Source organism: Stegodyphus dumicola, chromosome 4 (genome assembly GCF_044657685.1).
Source record: "Stegodyphus dumicola isolate Sdum_Otavi_A_Nest chromosome 4, ASM4465768v1".
Lineage (NCBI taxonomy): Eukaryota > Metazoa > Arthropoda > Arachnida > Araneae > Eresidae > Stegodyphus > Stegodyphus dumicola.
In genome coordinates, this window is record NC_140771.1 from 4,668,176 (window position 1) to 4,689,193 (window position 21,018).

At 32.5% G+C, this 21,018-nt stretch overlaps 1 protein-coding gene and 1 long non-coding RNA gene across 3 annotated transcripts; one reads left to right on the top strand and one right to left on the bottom strand.

Moving 5' to 3' along the window:
• Positions 1–7,451, bottom strand: LOC146997468 (uncharacterized). 2 transcript variants are annotated; one of them, XR_015040479.1, is made up of 4 exons: positions 7,359–7,451; positions 5,296–5,389; positions 1,749–1,782; positions 1–215 (listed from the first exon to the last, which is right to left on the bottom strand). It is a non-coding gene; the product is annotated as an uncharacterized LOC146997468 (long non-coding RNA). The 2 variants fall into 2 exon arrangements; XR_015040478.1 differs by lacking the exon at positions 7,359–7,451 and adding an exon at positions 7,223–7,265.
• A 7,174-nt stretch (positions 7,452–14,625) lies between these two features.
• Positions 14,626–21,018, top strand: LOC118200061 (uncharacterized). The gene is made up of 2 exons (XM_035371984.2): positions 14,626–14,822; positions 20,727–21,018. The coding sequence occupies exons 1-2, from the start codon at positions 14,681–14,683 to the stop codon at positions 20,927–20,929; spliced, it is 345 nt and encodes a 114-aa protein (XP_035227875.1). The 5' UTR covers positions 14,626–14,680; the 3' UTR covers positions 20,930–21,018.

A 21,018-nucleotide genomic window follows, 5' to 3' on the forward strand; every position in this document is an offset into this window, starting at 1 on the left:
TTTATTACACATTTTATTCATATTTTATTGTTGGCATTCTATTACAACAAATCCTGTTCCAATCGAAAACTAAATTTATCTAATTTTTGACAGAAGTACGACGTTTATAGCACGTTGAACGAGTCAAACCAATCATTAGGATTTCATAGTGGCAAACCAAGCCTTGGCAACAACGAACACCGCCTTCACACCGTTCATGTTCTTTTGCACAGTTCCTGAAAAATCAAGGAAGATGCGTATTTTAAAGAACAGGAAAATGCTCTGTAGAAATGAAATTGCATTAAATTGCAAAGTAAAAAAAAAAAAAAAGAAAAAGAAAGATGGCTGGTTTTCTTTTACCTTTTCTGTTATTCGTTTTCTGCATCGTATTCCTAAATGTTTAAAGTTATTAAGTTAATTTTAAACTTGGGATAGTTTGTATCCATTTCAAATTTCTCCGATATGTACAGAGCCTTGCTGGTCTTCGTACGTTGTTGTGTGGTATGGTTCTAATACGATCTTATGGCTAAATATTGATTTGGCTGAACGGGTTACGACCTGTCGTAAATAATACCTCACAAAACAATTTATTTTAAAATTTTAAATTCTTAATAAACTATTAAGTTTTCAAAATCAGAGAGATCGAACCACTTCCTAACTTTTTTTTCCATCTGATAACACTAAATGTTTCAGTAAAAGGAAGTTTTTTTTTTAACTTTAAATTTATGAAAGCTACCTAAATAAATTGATACAACAGCTTTGAGAAATAGCAGCACTGTTGCGATGATAAAAAGAACTCAAACCGATCTAAGAATATTTTTTCTAGCTTTTATAAATATAAGGTGAAGCAAGGGCGGTAGGCATATGCCTAGCGCCCTTGCTTCACCTTATACTGCCCCCCCCTTTTGAACTACTAAGCTTCCTCCCCGGATGGAATACCGAGAGAGACCACCTCGGGGATCTGTCTGAGGTCTTTAACTCTGAAATATCTCTGATTGTAGGTACATTTTTGGGAAAAAAGTGGACGTCGATCTTTTCCAGGACTCAGAAGAAAGTTTGGTGACGATAACTATAGTAGTGACTGAGTTATTTAGAGAATAAACAAAGATTTTCTTCTGTATATATATATAGATACAGATAGATTTATTAAATGTTACTACAGCAAGATTAAAATAACTGTTTATTTCTTTTTCTAAGACGTAGTTCCAAGACTTAAATGTTGCCTTAAATCAAGATGCTTGATGACTCAGTCTCTTACTTGGCGATATATTTCTGTCATTTGGTAGTTTCTATATTCTATTTTGACTTTACATGGGGATATTATCTTTTATTTGGCGATATTACTTCAGTTTAAAAAATCGTTCTATAATATTTTGATAGTACTAACCGATCATATACAAATGTTCTCATATGCATGTTCTCATATACAAATGGCGTACTTCTGTAGGTCGATAACAGTATCTGAATGATAACTTAGGCGCCATGGCATTAAGCGGCATCTACTGTATTTCAGTTTATAGCTATGGGATATTCAAGCTATATTCTTCTGGTAATTCTTTTCTGAAAAATGTCTTGCATAGCATCTCCTCAACAAGAACTCACAGAGCTTCTGCCGTTCTATATGGGAGATTTAAATATTTGGTTACAGTACTTATTGAGTTAAAAAAAATTTTTAATTAATGAAACAATCTAACGGCATCGTTTCCTTTGGTTTGCTGTTAATTTAAAATATTGAAACAGTTTTATATAAATACGTAAAAATTACTTACTCATCACGTGCAGTTTCTACTCCATTTTCTTCAACTAAAAGTAATCAGAAAAGGAAATAATTTATATTAATGCTGAAGCAAATATTTGATAAAATCTTTATTTATTAGTTTAAAAGTGAACATTAGTCCCGAATGGGATATTAGTCTCGAAACAGCATTTTGAGCTGAACGACTATAAACAACGTATCACTTTTCAAACTGTTGCCACCAAATATTATTACTGCGTATTTCTCGCATTGTAAAAAAACAACGGTACCTAGAACCATCTAGTTTTGAATAACGTAATCCTCCACCTAAATATGGGCAACTGGAAGCCCAAGTTTTGAATTTGGAATTTGTTTTATTACCTGTTTCGTATTTTTTAATCTTTAACAAATTGTTCATAAAGAAATTCAACGATTTCAAAGCGAGCAGTGGCAACACACTGTACGGAATAAAATATTGTTACGAAACGCGCAGCTGCGGTAAGATAGCTTCTCCGCAAGGCGGGTTTAGGCAAGGGAAAGCAGAGTTGCCAGATTTGGCGACAGAATTCGCAGTATGCTATAGACGGATGGAGAACCTTTTAGAACGAATTCTTACCGGTTTGGACCAGAATGTTTTCGAAGGGAGCCCCAAAGCTATATAAATCCTGTCTGCACGCGAAGTAGCAGTGAGTCAGTGTCTAACGATTTGATTGTTAGTCTAGTTTTGAGCTGGTCATCGAGTACATCGAGAGTCTCTTAGTTTATCTCGAGTTAGTGCATCGTCGAGTTTTTTCTTAGAGTGTATTGAGCTTCGAGAACGACCGAACCGAGGCGGGAGCTGCACTCTAGTGCTTATCGTCGAGTGCTTAACGAGTTGTAGCGTGGAGAGTCTCGAGAGTACATTGAGTGCTGAGAACGATCGAGCCGAGTCGGGAGCTGTACTCTGGTGCTTTGCCGTGAAGATGTCTTCACCGTTACAGTCTGATAGCCTAAAGCATGTGTTGCTGATTGTTTCAGCGTGCTTGCCGTAGTGTTCGATAACTGTAAACGTGTTTTTTGGAACTATCCTGAAAATACTGCATAATAAATTGTGTTTTCATTCTTCAGCAAGTGTTGTCGTTATTCAATCCAAATCCACGAACCCATAAAAACGTAACAATTTTGAATAAAAACTTCAAATTTTTTTCAGGTGTTGCTAAAAATACACCTACTTTAAGATGATGTTAAAAGTTTTATAGGTACAAAAATACAAAACATTTTTCGAAAAATTTATAAAAAATATTTAAAAATACAAATTTAAAAAGTAATTTGTGAAACGTATGCGAATTTTATTTGGATTAAGCCTAAATTTCGAATTATGGAAGAAGAAATTAAGTAAGTTTAATAAAAAAGAGACATTAAATATATATATATATATATATCAAATTCAATCAACATTGAGGAGCTAAAATTTTCAGAGCCCGTTTTTTAAAAACTACTCCTGTGATTTTTACAAAACTTAGAAGTTTGGCACAATTTGAGCTGTAGAATTGAAATATGAAAGAAAATTGGCATGTTATTTCAGAGAAAGTCCGATTTTCTGTCAAAATAGCTATATTAAAACAATGTTATATATATGTAGAATTGCCCCCCCCTTTTTTTTGCTCAGTGTACCTTATCTAATTACAACGAAAGAGAAATAATTCTCGAATCTATAAAATAGCTAACACTTGCAAATCTAATTATTAAATTGACAGAAAAAGAAAGTGAAAAAATATATAAGGTTTCAGATTTTAATGGTCACCCAAACGGATTTGTTAATAGTCTGCTTTTAAACTCCGTCCTGCTAATCCATTTTTTCCCCTTTTTAGTTTTATTATTAAGCATCATTTTCTTTGCACTTACAACATATACAAAAAAGAGGCAAAATTATAAAACGTTTAAAAGCAGCGAAACAATATGCGGTTAAATTCTCGACGCAGCGTTAAGTGTTTGCATACATTTTCTGTTTTTTTCAATATTTCTTCAGCTTATCATATCAATGTTCAGTTTTCTTATTAAGTTGGTTTTACAAAGTTTCCTTTATTTATTAACCCATTCCGGCACGATACCTTTTAAAGTTGGAGCTTTGATAGAAAAATAAAAGGTAAGCAATCTAATTAGGCCTAGAGGAGCACATAAGTAAAATTTTGTGAAGATAGCACTTATCTTTTAATTATGTGGGTGTGCCCAAAGCGGGTACATTGATTGAATAGAGCTTCGAAAAGAGTGCTAAAGCGAGCATTGTTGTCAATGAACTGACCGATGAGATGCGGAGAAACAAAGAATACAGACTCTCAGTTGTCCTAGATGATCGGTGAGCCCGGTCTGAGCACACCTAGGGTTCGCCGTTTGATTTTAGGCAAGATTTCAAAGTAAAAATTTAAAACTAATATAGAATAAGGATATTAGCATACAGCCAAAAAAATAACATAGAAATTTCTTTTCAAACAATTCCTTTTATATCCTTAAAAAACTCTTCAAGATTTCTTTGAAAAATGAGGGTCTTAAAAAACTAAACATGGCTAAAATATATGGACTGGTTTGTGTTGAGTTGCCATCTACTATAAATAAAGAAGGTTCAGCGTAACCTATAGTAACCTATAAATCCTTTTTCATTCATTTTTTATGTGCGTACAGAAGGAAATTTTTTAGTGTGTCCAGACCGGACACACTGATGTGCCGCAAAGGATTAAATATCGCGTTCTTGGCGCTTACGTCACATAAAATTCGATTCAACAGCAAAATGTAAAAAGATTTAAAGACACATCTTTCGAATTTCCGATAGGTTCGGTAAAAATATCGAAACTAATCTTGTGAAAATTTGCAAATATAAAGCTGATTTTTGTTGTTTGACTTCTATATTAATATTCGTTCGGCGTGTTATTTTAACCTAAATCGTTGAATTTGTTAATCGAAAAATCGTTAAAGTTTTACAAAACATGAAATATAGACTAAAACAAAATCAAATTGCTCATGTTCGGGTGTAAGAATACATTATTTGAAATTTGATGCCTCTACGTACCGTTGTTTCTTTACAATGCGAGAAACACACATACATTCATGCAAATTTTTCATTATTTGATTTTCTTAAATATAATAACTAGATGGTTCTAGGTACCGTTGTTTTTTTACAATGCGAGAAACACACATACATTCATGCAAATTTTTCATTATTTCATTTCTTTAAATATAATACGCAGTGATAATATTTGGTGGCAACGGTTTGAAAAGTCACACATCCGTTTATAGTGATTCGACGCAAACCTATGTGTGGTCGCCTATGTGACTAGTATAGTGATTCACCTATGTGACATCGAATTCTGTAACTTCAAAATAAAAATTAGGTAACTGAATAATAATAGAGACTTAATGTTCGTTTTTCAGCTTAATACATTCTGTTTGTTATATTTTAATGTTCTTAGATATATTCCTTTCAATTAAGGACTTAATTCTTTTAGACCTTAAAAAAGAGAGCGAGAGGTGTATGCTATTTTTTTTGGGGAGGGGGATTTGTACATTTAAAAATACATTAAGTTACACAAATGCATATGTATAATTACCTAATCCCTCCTCTGTTTCCAAAGATGTTGCGAATGCTGTATGAAACAGCACTATGAATAAGAAAACGTATGCTTTCAACATGATGTAGTAACACTGGAAAAGAAATAAAGCATTATCTAAGGCATATTTCCTCAATTCACATCATAAATTACTTTTAAAACTTGTAAATATGCCTAACTAGTGGCCTAGAGACTAAGACTGCTGAATACTAGAAGTTCGACTCTCATGCAGAAGGTAAAGGTTGTGGACCTTTTCATTATAAGACGATTCAGTGAGATATGTAGGCTTGGCTTAATTCTGCCGGAACAGGGTTTTTGGTGATCTCTGTTGATTTATTATTATTGTTATCACAGAAAAATTTTCTTTATGCAATGCTGCCTAGGGCACAGCCTCAGTCATTTTCTTTCTTTAATATAATATATCGTATATAAGAAATAAGAAAAACTAAGCAATATTGATGGCGTAGAATGTTGAATCTGTAATGCAATGCAACTTGGCAGTCGAGCCATATTAAATATTTATCTTTATTTCGACTGATAATTGCAGCCACAATTCACTTGGCACTCTAATTGTGCCTTACATTTCTGATACTGTTGGGATAGGAAGTTTAAATTATAATTTTGACTCGTATATTTTTTATCTTACACACACACACAAACATACACACATATATATGTGTGTGTATACATATATATATATATATATGTGTGTGTATACATATATATATATATGTGTGTGTATACATATATATATGTGTGTGTGTATACATATATATATGTGTGTGTGTATACATATATATATATATATATGTGTGTGTGTGTGTGTGTGTGTGTGTGTAGTTATACGGTTTTCTTCAATGGGGTAAAACAAAAACAAAAAAAATTTTTTTTTTTCGCTCTCAATAATATTGTTCATGTATAATTAAAATTAAACACATAGTATGTCGGTAAAAAAACACTGCATTAATAGAATTTAAAGAAACAGCAGATGTGATAGTACAGAAATAACATACATAAGATCAAATTACGTTCAATTCCTTTAAATTTCTGTTTGACAAATTTTTGAAATTCCTCATTGTTAACAAGCATCTCAGGATTTTATTTTTGGTCTCGTATACCAAGAATGCTGCAATAGCTAAAAAGCTATTTTTTCTATTTTTACTAAAGTATAATTTAAAAAATTTTCTTCGTAGGTACTATGTTTTGTTACAAGCTTTTTGAGTTAATTTCTTGGAATTATTTGCTTTTTAACAAATATACATTTGTAAAATATAATAATTTTTCTTAAAGAGATGCACATTTCTTGAAATACTTGTCTATTATTTGAAAATTGTCTACTATCATATCTTGTCTATTATTATCTCTCAACTGAAAAATGCTTAATATAAACTATTTATTTGGGTCTCGAAAGTTTTGCAGAATTAGTGCGTGTGTGTGTGATTACGGCAAAGCCTCGAGGGCTATCTGCCTAAGAGGAGGGATACCTTCGTGGAGGACTTTCTAAGGGAAACTGGCTCGTATACACGTTACACATGGGGAAAACCACGAAAACGCCCATGTAGCCAGCCCGTTCGCGGGATTCAAACCTCGGACCGAACTACCAGTGTTCAGCGACTTTACCTCTCGGCCGCTGGTGGGCTTTGCAGAATTAGAGTTATAAAGATTACGTATGGTCACATTTCAATTCAGGGAGAAATCGGTTTCCAACTGAAAGTAAAAATTATAAGAAGCTAGGTATGATCTTCGATAACACTATGAAAGCTGCGTATTTTCAGCTGATGAAATCCTGAATCTGACTTTAAGAAATCCTAATCTTTACAAACTGCATAATAATAAATATCTGAATAATACATGACAAAAAAATTTACATTTAGCGTACTTTGTAAGAGGGGGAAAGCAGTATATCTAGATTTTACGAAAAGCTTACCTCTATCCAGCCCCTCGAAAAATTTATAAATTTCTACTAAATGCACGAAGTTTTAAAGCAAGTAATTTAAAAATAAAAATAAAAATGAATCATACGAAAATTGAATGTAACAGATGCAGAAAATTCCATCACATACATTACGGTAATCACTATTCTGTCACGGAGCCTCAGGTAACATCTGGATTCTTCAACCACCATCATTAATATTCTGCTTCTATTAAGATTACTCTGCCAACAGAAGATAAATGAACAGATGGACTTCTAAAAGTCTACGCCTAGTTGAAGATAAATTCATAAACTCTCCAACGTACGAGTAGTTACAATTTCACTGAAAGATGAAAAAATAACTTACAAGTAGATTTTATGTTCAATTTTAGATGAATTCATGAGCTTTATAAAATAATTACAGCTTCAATAAAATTAATGGAAAAAATTATAGGCAGTTTTTTTAATATTTTAATGTTTAATGATAGAAAATAGGTGTAATTTAAATTGTGCAGTAATTAAAAAAATGCAATAAAAATAATTTTCCTCATTATTTTTAGACCAGAGAGCGTTAGCCAGAAAGGCTATCAATTTCGTTTTGGCATTTTGCGCCAGAAACTTTAAATGTCCGTTTCACTTTTCAAATTGTTGCCACCAAATATTCTCGCCTTGTGTTATATTTAAAGAAATTAAGTAATGAAGAATCTTCATAAATGTATATATGTTTCTTGCATTGTGATAAAATAACGGAACCTAGAACCTTTTAATAAAGTAATCCTCCATTGAATATGAACATCTGAAAGCCCAAATTTGGAATGTTTTATTAAGATTTCATATTTTGTAACACTTTAACGAATTTTTGATTAAGAAACTCAATGATTTCAAAGCGAGCAATTTGGAATTTGTTTTTAGCCCAAAAAAGCGTTAGCTCAGAAGAGCTATTAATTTCGTTTTGGCATTTTGCGTGGATTCATTTTCTGCTTTGATTCCCTTTTCAAAATGTTGTCACCAAATATTATCCCCCTGTGTTATATTTAAAGAAATTAAATAATGACCAATCTGCTTAAATATATGTATGTTTCTCGCATTGTGATAAAACAACGGTACCTAGAGCCATCAAGTATTAAATAATGTAAACCTCCTCCGAATTTGAGCATCTGGAAGCCAAAATTTGGAATTTGTTTTATTATCGATTTTATACCTTTTAACACTTAACAAATTTCTGATTAAGAAATTCAACAATTTCAAAGAGAGCGATAGCAACAATGTACGGAAAAAGAAAAAAAAAAAAAAAGTTTTATCTCCGGCGCTCGAGACTGTGTTTCGAAAATACTGAAGATATGCTCTTTTTAAAATTATTTTGCCATATTATTGTTCAATTGAACTTTATGGTGTAATTGCAAAGTACATGATACTTAGTAAATAAAAGTAACACAAAAAACGTTTAGAAAAAGCCTCTTTGAGCGTAATATAAAATCTGAAAGCTTTCAGATTTTTTTAGCCCAAAAGAGCGTTAGCTCAGAAGGGCTATTAATTTCGTTGTGGCATTTTGCGTCGATTCAATTTCTGCTTTGGTTCACTTTTCAGACTGTTGCCACCAAATGTTGTCGCTCTTTGTTTATATTTATAGAAATTAAATAATGAATAATCTGCATAAATGTATATATGTTTCTCGCATTGGGATAAAATAACGGTACCTATAGCCATCAGGTTTTGAATAACGTAATCCTCCTCTGAATATGAGCACCTGGAAGCCCAAATTTGGAATTTGTTTTATTACAGATTTCATATTTTGTGAAACTTAAACGAATTTTTTATTAGCAAACTCAACGATTTCAAAACGAGAAATGGGACTACTGTATGGAAAAAGAAACATTTTTTATCTTCAGCGTGCGAGATTGTGTATCGAAAATTCTAAAGATAAACTCATTTAAAAATAATTTTGTGATATGGTTGTTGAAGTGAATTTTATGTTTTAATTACGAAAAACATGATATTTAATAAATAAAGGTAATCCACAAAACGTTAAGAAAGCGCTCCTATGGCCTTAATGTAAAATCTGAAAACTTTCAGATTATATATATATATATATCGATATCGATTTCTTATTTTGTAACATTTTAGCTAAATTTGATTAAGAAGCTCAACGTTTTCAAAGCTACCAATGGCAACACTAAAAGGGGGGGGAATTTTTCATCTCTAGCAGGCGAGACTGTGTATGGGATCGGAAATTCTAAAGATATTCTCCACTTTAGAATTATTTTGAGATATTGCCTTTGAATTGAATCTTATGGTTTAATTGCGAGGAACGTGATATTCAATAAATAAAGGTAACTCACAGGCGAAATCGCAAAAAGAAAACAATAGTCCCTCAGGGACAAAGCCCCTTTGGACTGAAAGTGAAAATTACGCCCAAAAGGGCATTTTTTTAACGTCTTCTGTATTATCTTTATTTATTACATATCATGTTCTTCGCACTTAAACCATAAAACTCCATTCAACAGCAATATCTCAAAATAATTTTAAAATGAGCCTATCTTTAGAATTTCCGATACAAAATCTCACGCGCTGGAGATAAAAAAATTTTTTTTTTCTAAGCGAGCAATGCTCAATGTTGCCATTGCTCGCTTTGAAATCGTTAAGTTTTTAATCGAAATTCGTAAAAGTGTTACAAAATATGAAATCGGTAATAAACAAATTCCAAATTTGTGGTTCCAGCTGCCCATATTCGCAGTAGGATTACGTTATTCAAAATTGGATGGCTCTAGGTACCGTTGTTTTTTTTTTTTTTTTTTCACAATGATGGAAACGTATATACATTTATGCAGATTCTTCATTACTTAATTTTTTTTAATATAATACAGGACTGTAATATTTGGTGGCAACAATTTGAAACGTGAATCAACGCATAAAGTGAATCAACGGAAAATGTCAAAACGAAATTAATAAGTTCGTCTGAGCTAAACGATCTAGCATGTGAGCTTCTTGATCATCATCAACGTTAAACGGTAGATCAACAATACTCAATTCTAATTTCTACGACTTCGCAAGTATTTTGCGGTTTTATAAGGTTGCTTATGCTCACTTGTCTGACGTAATCAGCCCAAGTCCATGGACCTTATAAGAAATAGACTAACCCAGTGGGCGGGGCGCGCGTCACCGACATGTCGACAAGAAAGAGTAGGGACGATCTGGTTTACTTTAACATTGAAACCTATGGCGTTTGTATCCCATAACTCTTTTTAATTATTAAATGTGATACGTTGTATAGTGATGAGATTATGAAAGCTACAGTTTTTTCCAAATAGGATTTAATATATCTCATTAAAGCACTTTTTACTGCATTTCGCGCATTTTTTTCACGCGTAATTCTTGTACAAACATCTTTACTTTGGTAAAACGGTAAAAACTCTAAACACAAAATTTATAAACTTAATTTTGCGTAAAAATAAAGTAAAATTAAATAAGATTGATAGTACGTGATGCTTTGAAATAAATAAGTAAAATTAAACAAGATCTGATAATTTTTTTTTAAAAAAATTAATGAAAATTTTCAGGCAGTGATTTTCAAACAATAATAACATTACAAAACGATCATATTTATTTGATTATAGGATCATTAAATTATTAACATTAAAGTGGATTAGTTATTTTAATAATTCATAAAATTCGGAGCATAAAAGTTTCTAAGCGTAATGAAAGGGAAAAAAAAGATAAAATAAAATCCAGAAGCACTCAAATTTTATATTACGCCCAAAAAGGAACCTTTGTTCCTTTTTGGGCGTAATATAAAATTTTTTGGGCGTAATTTAAAATTTTTTAAAGTTTTGTGTGTTACCTATATTTATTGAATATCATGTTCTTCGCCCGTAAACCAAATACATTTGAAAACAGCATATCTTTAGAATTTCCGCACTGGAGATAAAACTAATATTTTCCGTACAGTGCTCGCTCTGAAGTCGTTGAGTTTGTTAATCAAAAATTCGTTAAAGTTTTACAAAATATGAAATAGATTAAAATAAATTCGAAATTCGGCCATCCAGATTCGGTTGGAGGTTTACATTATTCAAAATTTGATGGCTCTAGATCAGTGCTCCGCAACCGGTGTGCCGCGGCTCACTGGTGTGCCATGAGTAGGATATAGGTGTGCCGCAATCAAATACATGTATTTGACATTTTGCAATTTTTTATCATGTATTTAATACACAATGACTTTTTTTTCCTTAATAATGTCTATTTTAAATGTTTTTATATATTTCACTGTTGTGTGGTTGTGTGTGTGATTGTAAGTGTGTCAGCATTTGAATTTTTTCGGCACTTCCTTGATAACTCGGAACTCTTTGGTGTGCCACGAAATTCCAGAAAGATTTTTTGTGCGTCGCAGGTGAGAAAAGGTTGCGGAGCACTGCTCTAGATACTGTCGCTTTTGTCACAGTGCGAGAAACATACATGTATTCATGCAGATTCTTCATTATTTAATTTCTTTACATATAATACAGGGCGATAATATTTGGTAACAACAATTTGCAAGGAGACACGGACACTCATAGTAAAACAGCGCAAAATTCCTCTTCGAAACTAACAGCCAGGCGATCGCCGCTTTGGTTTAATGAATTAAATTAACAGTAAATAAAAAAAAAACCTTAATCAGAACTAAAAATAAATTTTAAAAAATAGTCACTATAAAATGCAAGCAAAATTAATTATTACGGTTAAATACAATTTTAATATTAGAATTAAATGTATAAAAATTTTTAAGGCGTCAAAAGTGTTTAGCACTATGATGTATTATGAAAGATAATTGAAATAAAATTCCCTTATAGAAATTGTGCTATAATACTCATCTGTAATTTTAAAAAAGCAGCACAATTTAGAATTTTAAACAAAACTTTCAAAAACTAGTTTTTAAATGTTTTAGTACTTTTTACTTATTTACACCCATAAAAAGCATTGCTTGTTTGAAATTTTCTATTAGTTCAGATTTAAAATATTATTTTCTAAAAGAAGTAGTTACAAATTTCCTTACAGCATAGGAAAAGCTAAAAAAATATCCAGCCCTGAAAGCATGGAATAGCTTTATAATTATTTGGAACGTTAATTATGCTTGATAAATATGCTAAAGTTTTAAAAATCAATCTCAATTTCAAAAATAAAAATATATAGAAATTCTAATTTGTGAAAATGAAGCGCTACATACAGCTTTTTCTTGATAATTATACACACTGCAATAGCCAACCAATGTTAAATTTCTGCAAATCGTCCCTACTCCTCCGGATGTGATCAAGGTGACAGCCGGCAACGCCTCAGACGAGGGAGAAAACCCGTTTGGGTTAGTCTATTTCTTATAAGGTCCATGCCCAAGCCACGAAATTCCTCGTGGCAAAGAGCGTTAGATTACGCGTGCCGTTGGCAACAGCCTTGATCACCATTCAGGTGACAGTGTGATTTAGCTCAGTTCCGCCCGCCACTTTTGATGAATAATACTTAAACGAGCGAGAGAACACCCTCTTTCCTTTCACTAAATCACGTGTAAAGCTCGCCGCATATTTAGAGTGCCGCCATGTCGCACTGACACTATACATTTACAAACACCCATGCCTTCTCCGGGATTCGAACCCTGGCCCTTCGGCACGGCAGTCAGCGACGCTAACCGCTATACCGTTTGGGCGGCGGTTTTATAAGGTTCATCTCATAATCATCAAGTAAGCCAAGCAGTCCTTTGTAACAGCAATATCGTTTGCTAAGCTGAACATCTGGCCATAGAAACAGCAGAGTTGTTGGTAGCCGGAGAATCACCACCATACAGAAGCTAATTTTAAGCATCAGGGACATTACACAAATCTATCATGCATCCATAAACAGTCTAGCTCGACGTATCTATCACGATATATCTATCACATGAAACTTTAAATTAAATGGATAAAAGCTGGCGTCCGAATCTTCTGCAGCAAAATATCCGACCATTTGGTTAATTATGCAGCCGAGAACGAAACATCTCGTTGCGTACATTTTTTCAAGTCATCTTAATAATTTAAATAATAATTTAAATTGTTAAAAAATAATTAAAATCTGAAGGTTTTCAGATTTTATATTAAGCCCAAAGGGACGTTTTTTAACGTTTTCTGTTCTACCTTTATTTATTAAATATTATGTTCTTCGCACTTAGACCATGAAATTCTATTCAACAGCAATATCTCAAAACAATTTAAAAAGAGCGTATCTTTAGAATTTCCGATACACAGGCTCGCGTGCTGGAGATTAAAATGTTTTTTTCACGTACAGTGTTGCCATTGCTGGCTTTGAAATCGTTGAGTCTGTTAATCAAAAATTAGTTAAAGTTTTACAAAATATAAAATAGATAATAAAACAAAATCTAAGTTTCGGCTTCCAGATGCGCACATTCAAGTGGAGGACTACGTTACTCAAAATTTGATGTTTCTAGGTACTGTTGTTTTTTCACAGTGCGAGGAACATACATACATTCATGCAGCTTCTTCATTATTTAATTTCTTTCAATATAATGCAGGGCTCTCATATTTGGTGGCAACAATTTGAAAAGTTAAATGCCGTTTATAGTGAACCAACGTAAAATGTCAAAACGAAATTAACATCCCTCCTGGGCAAATTGCCAAAACGTTTTGGGCTAATAATATGATTTAAACGCTGTATTTTGAGAAAAAAATACACAAATATATTTCCTATGTATTCTTAAAACAAAAGTTAAGGAATAAGTGATAAATTATCTTAATATATTTTTTAAATTACAGGCTAGTAACATGAAACAGATACAGTTTTCTACCTTACATTTTAAGAAAAATTATTTATGCACGTATATTCGGATTAGGAAGATTTTCACTAAGAGAAAACAAATTGGAATATAAGACTCATATACGATTCAAATGAGAAATCCGGAAAGATTTGGTACATAAGTTCACGTCAAAAGCTTAGAAATATTTTAATAAAAATGCAAAAATAACTCAGAACGTGTCCTTTATATTCTTTGCGCTTAAAAAAATACAATGAACGCCAGTTTTACTACCGGAAGAGAAATCGGGTTGACATCGTATTTCAATAGCATTCAATAAACGCGGAAGATATGGTCGTGTTATTTAAAGTGTGTGTTCTGCTGCATATTTCCTCAAGAGCAGCTTGTTTAGAACTGTGTTTATGGGGAGAATGTATTTTTGCTTTCATGTGAAACTTGTCCAACACAACTTGAGGGGAATTAGAAAAGGAATAATTGGGTTTTAATAAAAGTTTTTTTTAATATGTTATCTGTCAGTTCACCACGATCAAATATACACCCGGATATGTTACTAAAGAAAAAATAAAAATGCATTCATGTTCGTTTTTCTACACTTCCCATTATCTGTTCGTATTCCAGGTTACTATTAATATACGTTCGAATACTTCAAATGCTTTTATCCGAAAGCAGCGGTGGTATGTACATCAATACCTAAACCTTCCATTAATATGAATTGCGTAAGTTTCACTCTGCTTTTCGTCTTGATTTCGAATTCGGTAGCAGAACCTGAGTATACTACACCGGGTGGTATACTGAACACAAACTGTCATAAAGGCTGCACTGAAGTCGTTGTCCATGAATCTAACTGCAGTAAGTAAAATATCTTTTTAAAGTTCTATCAGCTACTGATGTCTAAATATGTAGCATTCCCAATTATTTCCTTAAATTTATTGATTCAGATAATGAATAATGGACATTGCCTTCTTCTGAAAATGAAAATAAAAAAATTAATTATTAAAAAAAAAAAATCTGAAAGCTTTCAGATTTTACATTACGCCTAAAGTGGTATTTTTTATCGTTCTGTGTGTTACCTTTATTTATTAAATATCATGTTCTTCGCACTTAAACCATAAAATTTAATTCAAGAGCAATATCACAAAATAATCTTAAAATGAGCATATCCTTTAGAATTTCCGGTACACATCTCGCGCGCTGAGGATAAAAATGTTTTTTTCTTTTCGTACAGTGTTGCCATTCTGCGCTTTGTAATCGTTGAGTTTCTTGATCAAAAATTCTTTAATGTCTGACAACATAGGAAATAGATAACGAAACAAATTCCAAATTTAGGCTTCCCATATTCGCTGGAGGATTACGTTATTCAAAATTGGATGGCTCTAAGTACCGTTGTATTATCACAAGGCGAGAAACATAGATACATTTATGCAGATTCTTCATTATTTAATTTCTTTAAATATAATACAGGGCTGTATTATTTGGTGGCAACAGTTTGAAAAGTGAATCCATGCAGAAAGTGAATCGTTTCTTTTTCCAGCCGTAGAGTGTTGCCATTGCTCCCTTTGAAATCGTTTAATTTGTTAATCAAAAATTCTTTGAAGTGTTACAAAATATAAAATCGATAATAAAATAAATTTAAAGTTCAAATTTGGGCTTCCACATGCGCATATTCTATGGAAGATTACGTTATTCAAATTTTGATGTTTCTAGGTACCGTTGTTTGATCGCAATGCGAGAAACATAAATACATTTATGCCGATTCTTCCTTATTTGATGTCTTTAAATTTAATACAGGGCGATAATATTTGGTGGCAGCATTTGAAAAGTGTAACAACGCAGAAAGTGAATCGACGTAAAATACGAAAACGAAATTAACAGCCCTTCTGGGCTAACGCCCTTTTGGCTAAAAAATATCTGAAAGATTTCAGATTTTAACGATTGCCCAAAAAGATTTATTGAGCTCGCAGTCTACCAGTTTGCTGTTATACTCACTCCTACTAACCCCTCTTTACTTTATTATTATTATTTAACATGATTTTCTTTGAACTTACGCTATATACTACAAGTCAGCAGCAAAATTACGAAAATTTTAAAAGCAGTGTACCAGTATATGTTTAGAATTCCTGACGTAACTTTAAGTGTTGCCATGCATTTTTCTGTTTATATCATCATATCAGTGTTCAGTTTTCTTACTAAGATGGCTTTACGAGCCTCCCCTTTTTTTTAATTATTATTATTATTATTATTATTATCGTTTTTATTTATTAAATATCACGTTCATGGCGCTTAAGCCATATAAAATTCGATTCAACAAATTCACAAAATATTTAAAAACAGCGTATCTGTAGAATTTCCTTTTGACAGTCTCGCGAGCTTGGAGATAGAAATGTTTCTTTCGGTGTAGTTTCCGTTGCTCGCTTTCAAATCGTTGAGTTTGTTAATCAAAAATTTGTTAATGTTTTACAATAAATGAAATAGATAATAAAACAAATTCGAAATTCAAAATTCGGGCTTCCAGGTGCCCATGTTCGGATGGAGGACTACGTTATTCAAAATATGATGGCTCTGTGTATCGTTGTTTTTTCACTATGCAAGAAACACACATTATTTAATTTTTTTCATTATTTAATTTCTTTAAAGTGTAACATTGGAGGCAACAATTTGAAAAGCGAGACGCCGTTTATAATGATTTAATGCAAAAGCCAGTTTCGAGACTAATGTCCTTTTTCGGATAACAATCAATGTTTCTAGGAAATTTGTTTTAAAAGATATCCCCCGTTTAGGGAAGCAGCTGTATTTTTTAAATATCAAATATGATTAATTAGAATAAAGAAAAAGTATCACATTTTAATTTTTTATATCTCACAAAAAAAAGTCTAGAATATTGCCGGATTTCTTTGCTTTTTGAAGAACAGACGATTTCTTTTTAATAACTTCTCAGTCTGTCTAGAGTAACAAAACTGGTTGTAGCTAAAAGTTTTCTGGAGTGTTGAAAAGTGCAAATTTATAACAAATATATCTTAAGTTACTTTTAATCAGTACTTTTGCAATAGCTTGTACGCATGAAATCATTAATTTATATTCATCAGTAAGCATGAAATCATTAATTTATATTCATCAGTAACCATGAAATCATTAATTTATATTCATCAGTAACCATGAAATCATTAATTTATATTCATCAGTAAGCATGAAATCATTAATTTATACCCACTTAAAAAATATTTTAAAAAATCAAAGGGCTTTTCCATAGAAAGTATTTTTTCAAAACGCACTACAGTAAAATCCTGATTATCCGAACTCATTGGAGTAAAGCAGTTTTGATAATAACATTAATTTTCGATACATTTAGAAGAAACGAATTTCAAACTTTCCGTATTAAGCACATTAATTTACTAAAAACATATAAAAACAACATATTATCTGCAATTATTGAAGAAGAAAATAATATAGATACAGCAGGACTCAAAACGGCAACATTTTGTTTCTGCAATTTAGATACAGTACTGGCAGGATGATTAAATATTCAGTTTGAGGTAGTGCAAGATTATTTTATATTTTAAAGAAAATCTCTGATGTGTTCTTTTTGAATAGTTTCTTCACTCTCAGATCGAAATTGTTCTCGGATCATCAATGCACTTACGATTCGGTTTGCAAACAAAGGTTTCCCTACGCTACACAACTCGGTTTTGCGCTATAAAAATGAAATCATCAAACCTCGATTCCACACGATAATTTTGTCAACAGATGGCGCCACCACAGTGCTATGATCATTGTTTATCCTATAAAATATGCTTTGATTATTCATAAAAAATGGGGGGGGGGGAATTCTAAAAAGAGTTAGAAGTGACTAATTGTTGGATTGTGATTAGGAAAGTAATCAGTATTAATTCGACTCAGTTATCAGTTATACGAATATTGGGATTTTGCTACAATAGTTTTAAAAAATCATAGAATACGGTGAACGACAATTTGTAGAACGCCGAAGTAAGCCCTAAGAACGAAATACTCTGTATTCATTCTTTTCAGTTTCGGGCTGTTTTGAAAGTAGATGAAAAATACGGTCTATTAAAACGTGAAAAAGATATTTTAGGTATGAACAAATAAGCAAATAAACACATTGCCTATTGCGTAAAATTAGTAATTTGTAGGAATTCTGACGAAATTAAGAACATAACTAAAAGACTATGGTAACCTCCCGACAAGATGTGTCAGTTAGTTAATTTTATCCACGGCAGAACGTAATTTAATTGCACGCAACCCTAAATATATAAGCAATATTAAATCATCCGTCAAAAGTAAATTGCTCAGTCTGGAAAATAAATCAGGTGTATAGCCATTTATTTTCGGTTTCACATTGTATTGCCCGATCGATGCGAACAAAACAAATAGCAGGTACACCGCGAAGTAAGAATGAAGCATAGTGATAGGAAGGAACAGTGAGAAGTCTGGTTTGGTTTGTTTAACTATGGCAAAGCACACAGAGGCTATCTGCTTAAGGGAATAGATGCCTTTATGGAGAACTTTCTAACGGAAAGTGGCTCGTGCACACGTTACACATGACGAAAACCATGAAAACGACCATACAGCCAGCCCATTCGCTTGGAATTGAACCCAGGTCGAAACTACCAGAGTTCCACGACTACTTGGCCATTAGGTGGACAAACAGTGAGAAGAAAAGGATGCACGCGTTTATTCGACGCAGAGAAATAGAACTTCTTAATGCTAATTTAATTTACACAGTAAGTGCTCTTATTCTGTAGATCAAACTGCTTGATAATACATATATATTGTCAATAGTGTAATTTCGTTAGTTATAATATGCATTACTTCTCTTTCACTTACATTTAGTTGTTGCCTGATTATTTGTGATAGTATATTAACCATGGACGTCCATTCCTGTATTACTCTGGTTAAAAGAGGCTAAAACTAGAGGGAAAACACCTAAATAACTATTACTTATCCTTCTACTTCATTTAAGCCAAACTTATAATTCACTGTTCACAATCAAATTTCTTTATGATGAATGTGATTAACTGTTCACATTTATACATTATAAATTATTTCTGACACTGTATTTTTCCCATTATGTTCAAGTGTTATCGTTTCTCTTCTATTTCAATACTTCCAGTGTTTGCTATAGGAAGTCATTCGCACTTTATGGAAATAATTTTGATAGTTAATTTTTATGCACAGAAGGCGGATTTCTGCGGCAATTTGCTGATAGCCTTAGTTCTCGGTTCTAGCTCGAATTTTCTGTGAAAGTGAACTTTTTCTTAACACAGCCATGTCAGTTTTATCTCATTCCTCTTGGGTCGTTTCCCAAAGCACACTCTTTTTCAAAAAAAAAAAAAAAAAAAAAAAAAAAATCGAAACAACATGAAGGAAGTGGTTGTTTTTGATGAAAATGAATATGTGTATAGTTCATACATAGATAATAAAATGATTAAAAAAATCAAGGTTCACGGCTCACAATCACCGATTGAATGTTCAAATCAGTAGTTGGTCGAACCGTCCCTGGCGGCAATGCGTGCTTGAATTCGTCGAGTCAATGAGTGGTAGAAGTTCCTGATGTCATCCTGCGACACATTCTGCCAGACATTCATCAGTTGTCGCTCCAGATCTGTGATATTTTGTGATGCCCGAATCTGGCGGTTTACCATATCCCAGACATGCTCGATTGGGGAAAGGTCTGGTGACCTTGCTGACTAAGGAAGAGCATCAACCGCACGGAGACAGTCCAGAGATATGCGAGCGACATTCTGCAATTTCGGTCTTTCACAGTAACATATATTCAGCGTTCTTCGATGCCTTTTCTTAAAGCTAGTTTTAATAAACCGAAAGTGTAAAGTTCATACAAGAAGCGTCAGATGATTTTATAGGCATTTCTTTTAATGGGATACATTTTATGCCTGTTTCTAATTCGTTCTTTGCTAAATTAGCGGCAACTGGCTTAGAAGTGAGACTGGAGGTTTTGTTCATATGAAGGTCAACTATACTGATGTGTTTGTTTATAAGGTGGGAATTACATCTTCAAAAATTAATAGTCCTTCTGGGAAAATTACCCCTCTGGACTAAAAAGGATAGATGATTATATTGAAAATGATAGATTTTTATCTCAAAATGCTAATGAGAAAATTTAAATGGAAAACTTTTATCTCAAAATGGTAATGAGAAAATTTAAATGGAAAATTTGTTCCGTAAAGTGCGGAGGACCTGTAATTGTTTAAGAAAATTTGTTTGTCATAGTGATTTTCTGACATAATACTCCACGTATGTGGTTGTCAGTAGCTACTTTGTTGTTAAAAGTATCTGCTTCATAGTACAGAGTAAAATATATTTTAATTCTTCAAATATCAATTCCGTACTAAAACGTACTACAACAATTTTCTCTTTCTTGTAATTAAATGCTTGTTAATTATTTTTACTGGTAAATATTCTAATAGGTAGGTACCGTTCTTTTATCATAATGCGAGAAACATACATACGTTTATGCAGATTCTTCATTATTTAATTTCTTCAAATATAATACAGGACGGTAACATTTGGTGGCAACAGTTTGAAAAGTGAAACAGCCTTTTAAAGATTTCAACGCAAAATGCCAAAGCGAAAGCAATAGTCCCTCACAGACAAAGCCCTTTTGGAGTAAAAATTCATATAAAAGTTAAGATTAACTTAAATTGACTCCCTAACTATGTATATTCACTTGTAATTCTTATTTTTTTTTTTTTTTTTTTTTTTTTTTTTTTTTTCCCACAGGTCCAGTTTGCAACATTAAGCGTTACGAACGTTGCGTCCTGGATCCTCGAACACCAGAACCCACATGTGGCTCTCAAAATGTGTCTTCTGCAATTCCATCGGAACTGAAACGTCCTTATGTTTGTCGCTGTCATCCTTGTCTTTACAGAGACAAGAATGAAATTTGTGTTCCGCAGTGCCCAGAAGCTGAAGGTGAAGCTTGAGTTCTGCAAACCTTCATAAAGGAACTTCTGCGAAAGATTTTGTATTATCTTATTTCGAAGCGCTTACAAATAAAATTGATTTACTTAAA